Below are 6002 nucleotides of genomic sequence, written 5' to 3' on the forward strand. Positions count from 1 at the left end.
AGAGTCGCGAATACTTTCCAATGCCATGAATGTGGGCCTTCAGGAGGTATATATTTATCTCGAATTGAGTTAAATACTGTCCAAATTATAAAATAAAAGGAAAGTTTGTGTTCGCGTTCCATGTCACAGACAATTCTGCCCAGGTAACGATTATCCTCGGACCGAAGGAAGCACCACAGAACGCAATGCGGGCCACGTTTGACGAGCTGCTGTTATCATTCTTTGGAAAGAGACCGTACAATCGGTGAGCATCTTTACTCTGCATTTTTCTAAGCACAGAAATGATCGATATGAGAATTGAGGTTTTCCTCTTATCTAGGGATTATGGGGCCGAAATCGACAGCACACGCGTGTTCTTATATGCCAGCAAAGATAAATTGTAGATGTCCAAAATGTTATACGTTTTGGCTAAATCGAGGAAATGAAATCATCATTAAAACAGAATTTTCAATAACGCGTACGAGTTACAAATTCTTGTTCTTTTATACAAAATAAACTAAGCTAGAAAAAATGTATCCAAAATTTTAGTGTTGTCAGATTCTGGGATAGTCGAAAATTCTGTGAATATATTCTTTGTAAATCTGAAATTTCCCCATTTTGGTATTTATTTCAAATATTTCTTGTATCTATTTGTTACTGTGCTAAAAGATATCATGTCTGATTTCCACATTTAAATTATGAAAACTTACATATAATTGCTGACTTTCACAAGTTATTTACCCAAAAATATCAAAATATAATTCCTGGACAGGTTGACAAGGGAGCATTCACAATCCATCCACATGTCCCAAGGTTTCATTATATATTTATTTAAAGTATAAAAAACAAATTCAGTCGTGAAAGTGAAATCCATTTTCTTTTATTCACTCTTTAGGTACTCTCGACCTTGAATTTGCCTCTTAGCAGAATGCAGGACCTGAAACAAATCACAAGCGCTTAGAAGATCATTACATTGCTTACAGATGTCAATATTATTACAAATGTATTTTTCGTTTTAATATATGAATTTATTTTGAATGTAGTTACGACATTAGTCTCACTAAATAAGAGATTGCCCTCAAGTGGTCTCATAACTCTTATGTTTTCTATTTTTTATTACATATTCTTAACCAAACTGATATTTTTCCTGTTCACAACCAATTAATGTTTTGCATTAGTTTCACAACTAGTAATGTTCGATTTCAACACTCGACACTACATTATAAACTCTCGTACCTTTTCAGTCTTTGCGTTCATAAAAGTTATTTTGCAAAAACATTACTTTCTGGTACATTCAAGCTTCATGGGGAGGTGAAAAGAATCATCATCTACCAGGAACAGCTGCAGTGTGTATAGTTTTTAAAAAATGCCAAAAAAAAAAAAAAAAAAAAAAAGAGTACAATGCCCCCTACAAACCTTAACTTATATGTTTGCAGGCCCTCAACCTCTGGTAAATGAGCACAAACAATCTCTACCCTTTGTGCCATTCCTTGGGATACTGATAGCATCCATTTACAGGGAATCACTGCACTACCCCTGGCCTGTCTGTTTCGCTGCCACTTCTGTGCTGTAGGTGATTTTCAACAGGCTGCTGGCTCTCCAGTGATAAAACTGGGGTACACATTCGGTGAATCCACCAAAACAGAGACCTCCCAAATTTGTTTAATTTCGTCCGCGTACCTAGCGACGTCTTATTTCCTCTCTTTTCCCTTTGTTTTTTTCCCCTAAAATTCGGCAAAGTGCCTCCAGCAGTCGAGTATGCCCTTCCATGTACTTAAGAGAGAGAAATTGAAAACAACTGTCATAAAAATGACGGAACGATTCATTACTCAAGCCTTATAACAACAGCAGTTCAGGTACACTTGTAACACCTCAAATTCAAAGAGAGTTTACAAAATATCGACGTTGTTTACAACCGTGTAATTTGGCATGATGAAACTTTAACAACACTAGAACCAGTAAAAAATATACACAGCTCAATGAAAAATACGTGAGTACTAGAAAATAACGCATACACTTTACTAACCTTAATATTTGGCCACAAAATCGCGTCTACATCGTCGCTTGACACCAAAAAAACTCAATGATTAGAAGACAGTCAACGTTCTCCCACTACCAAAATGGCCGCTTGTTCTCCTTCTCAACGTTTGGTCGCAAAAAGTCCTGGATAAAATTGGCCAGACTCTATGCGAGACTGGAAACAACATATTTTCTTGGTCCGCATAAAAGGTCCACCATTTTCCCTGCTAACAATACCTTCATGACGTCATGACTGTCCTAATTTATCGGGATATTCCGGACTGAGAGTGAAGAATGATCATCGCAGTAAATTTTCTAATTTAAGCAATTGGAAAGAAGAAGCCTGAAAAAAATCAGGGCGTCAACGGGATTCGAACCCGTGACCTCCGCGATACCGGTGCGATGCTCTGCCAACTGAGCTATGAAGCCACACATTGGGAGCGAGGCCACTTAATGGAGTTCATATCTTCCCTTGAGGAGTGAAATGATGTGACATTTATATGAAATAATTCATATATGAACTGCGGTTGTAGATGAGAGTGAAGAATGATCATCGCAGTAAATTTTCCAATTTAGGCAATTGGAAAGAAGAAGCCTGAAAAAAATCAGGGCTTCAACGGGATTCGAACCCGTGACCTCCGCGATACCGGTGCGATGCTCTACCAACTGAGTTATGGACGACGAGTTATGCGCAAGTTTAGTTTCACTTCTTTTCGTAGTTATTATTGACAATAATATGTGCCCCAAGATTATGGAACAATCTACCACTAGCCTTGCGCAAGTCGATCTCAATCGAGAGCTTCAATAGGGGCCTTAAGACATATCTTTTTAAATTAATGGGGGAAGCTACTCGTAGTTTTTGTAGACATTGTTAATATTTTCGAACTGTACTTGTTTTTAAAATTTGTTCTTTTTGTATATAGATTTTATTACTGATTGTATAGTTTTCTATATTTCTTTGTAAAGTGCTATGAACGTAGGAAGGACGCTATATAAATAAAGTTATTCTGAAGTTATCTATTATTTTCATAGTCAATAATGCAATAGTCAATAATGTTAGTCTGAAAATTTTACTCATGCGGATTTTTTTCCCGATTACACTTAAAGGAGCACAGTCACGGTTTGCACATCTTGAAAGTTTAGTGTAATTTTTTCAAATTCGTCGTTTGCAATCCGTGTCAATCTTCGCCATCCTTGACCATCCTTGTTCCTTGATGGTTTATTATTATCTCTTTGATGTTTTTCTATCTTAGTAAACTATTATTTTCAGACTTCCTTCCATTTAAAGGAGATTTTGTACGTGGCCAAAACAACTCAAACCACCGTGACTGAGCTCCTTTAGGATCATGTGATTACCTATAAAAATACCCCAGTGAAAATTACAAAAACTTGAAATAATTTGGTTAAAATCATGAAATGACTGCATGCATAATGTGTGCTTTTTTTAAAATAATATTGTTATTTTATCTATCTCTTAGCTGAACGCCCTCCTATTCAAGCCATCAATTTTAGCTGCAATGGAAGCGCGGACATGGAACAAGGAACACTAAACACCCCGAATTATCCTAACTACTACGATAACTACAATCTGTGCACTTGGCTTGTAAGTTCATCGCACCGAGTCAAACTCATTTTCACAACTTTCTCACTGGAGAGCGGCTGGGATTTTTTGTATGTCTATGAAGGAAGCTCGACCTCTTCAACACCTCTAGGAACATTCGATGGCTATCTGCCAGGACACGTGGTCGAAAGTTCTGCAGAACACTTGTTCCTTAAGTTCACCTCTGACTTTAGTTATACTGAACAAGGATTCCTAATATATCTTGAAGGTTGGTATATTTTATATCCTCCGAAGGGCGGGCCACTAAGCAAAAACATGGCGAGTCGCCTCTAAGCGATAGTAAGCCAGCCATCATCACAACCTTCAAGCCAAAGTGATAATACAGACTTCGTTCCCATCCATCATTGTTTCTACTGTCTTTGTAAAAAATGCATTTCAGTGTTAAAGGTGTTTATTTGTAGTCATTTTCATTGCATTCATTTGTTATTCATATCTTTCAGCTATACTTTAGGTTGCAAGTCTGCACAAAGAGAAAGCGAGTAATAGACATCGACAGAACAAAAAAAGGAAATCACAGAAAACTTCAAAAGCAGTGCCTATTTCATGTTCCTTATCGCTCCCTATAACAAGTGAAAGATATAGATACAAAACCTACGTGTCATGCCGTGGAAAACGCAGCATTTGGAATCACGAGGGATATCCTAAAGACGCTGAGCGAAATGTTACTTCAGCTGATGGACCGGAGGCACGTTTTATTTAGAAGTCTAAGCAACCTCGGCGGCGACGTCGACTAAACCGTCGATTGAAAAATTTACTTATGTTTAAACAACGAATCAGAGTCATTCATTTGACTGTTGCTGACAGCACCATATGAAGTATAAATATGTCAGACAGGGTTAAATCTTTGGCAGATTGAGAAAATTATCCTTCGTGGTTTACGTTCTCCACAGCTATGCATAGTTTGGTGATTTCAAGTCGTTGTTTTTCAGACAAAAAAAAAAAAAACGGAAAAGAAATAAACCAAGATTTGCATCCCATGTGGAAAACTCTAACTAGTTGTAAAGCCCTTTGTTTAGTGACGTTCTCGTTGTCATTGCCGTGTTGGTTTACTTAAAATTACTATCGTCTTTCTAATCCACCACTAGATTCTCGCACAACTACTAAAACACTAAAATTCATAGGATTTTTTATCGATCAAAGTGTAAATTACAAACTGTGTGAATATGAAATCCACGCAAGTTCCCTTCTTTCTGTATTGGCCTGTTGAAAATGTGCAATTTTGCATAAATTCCATCGGCCATCTTGGTTGATTGAACGGTATTTCGAACTTTTCTGGATTTCACAAAAAGGTGAAGTCGCTGGAACTTTGAAAGTATATTTCTGAAAATACTTCACCAAAAGGGTCTTTTTGACGCAATAAAAGAAAATCCGAATTTTTCGACCTGTCGTCGGATTCTTCATATTTACAGACAGTGGCTCTTAAGAACCTGCTGGCTCCTGCTGGCAGAAATTTGTCATTTTTAACCCCAAAATATAAGAACCTGTTTAGCCAAGTAAGATCAAGCTGGTTCTTACATTTTAGTTACAGTTAATTATGAACTCTTGTTATAGAGACAAGTCACTACATATACATTCTGTAAATAGTTGTATTCGGCTTATCATAATACAGCTGTGAATAACACCGCATATTTAAGGACCAAACCCAAGTTTATTTATCTTTATGCTAATCAACAACTACATCTCCTTCACAAAAATTAAGAACCTGATGAAAACCTACTTAGCATAAATTGCCGATAACTACTCCAAAATACAAGAACCTATTTGGGCAGACTTACTGTATGGCAGCGAATAATTTTATATGAATTTCCCAGAAGGAACCTGATTTCCATAATTTTATCCCCATGGAAATGCTGCTAACCGTGATGAACTACTAAATGTGTCCAGATCGCAGTTTTAATTCACTGCCCCTGAACACAAGTTAAATAAATGTGTTTCTGCTCTGTTTTAAGCATCGATTATGCCCTATTGAATTTAAAATCCGATAACATCTCTCCTGTAATCTGATTGGTTAGTTTAGCCGTGATGGTATTGGCTGTAGGACTCGTGCAAATTTTTGTCGACCGTCATTGCTCTCTATCCGTCTATTGTTAAATCCAATAGAAAATCGAGCAATTTCAGGTTTTAGTGGATAAAAATCTGGTACCAGAATAATTTTAAGTATTTTACAGTTATTTTTTATATTTTCTTAAAGGTAAACACATAAATAATTGCCTGAAAAAACACCGAGAACAATTTCCCATGGGAACGAGAGAAAATGAATTTCAAAGTTCAGAGAACTTGTGCAAACACAGGCAAAATTTCATCATCAGTTTCATTTCATCAGTACTTTCAAGTGTTTCATACAAAGTTCAACATTCGTTTTCGACGTTTGGCGTTGCTAGAA

At 36.7% G+C, this 6002-nt stretch overlaps 1 protein-coding gene across 1 annotated transcript; it reads left to right on the forward strand.

Annotated features, from left to right (window-relative positions):
- Positions 1-3165: 3165 nt before the first annotated feature.
- LOC145496071 (tolloid-like protein 2) lies at positions 3166-4500 on the forward strand. Its single transcript, XM_081475688.1, has 2 exons — positions 3166-3827; positions 4060-4500. The coding sequence occupies exons 1-2, from the start codon at positions 3530-3532 to the stop codon at positions 4068-4070; spliced, it is 309 nt and encodes a 102-aa protein (XP_081331814.1). The 5' UTR covers positions 3166-3529; the 3' UTR covers positions 4071-4500.
- Positions 4501-6002: the final 1502 nt, after the last annotated feature.

This window comes from Orbicella franksi, chromosome 8 (genome assembly GCF_964199315.1).
Source record: "Orbicella franksi chromosome 8, jaOrbFran1.1, whole genome shotgun sequence".
Taxonomy (NCBI): Eukaryota; Metazoa; Cnidaria; class Anthozoa; order Scleractinia; family Merulinidae; genus Orbicella; species Orbicella franksi.

What these genes read in the sequence shown, in the direction of transcription:
- LOC145496071 (XM_081475688.1), top strand. Translation starts at nt 3,530, where the DNA reads ATGGAACAAGGAACACTAAACACCCCGAATTATCCTAACTACTACGAT.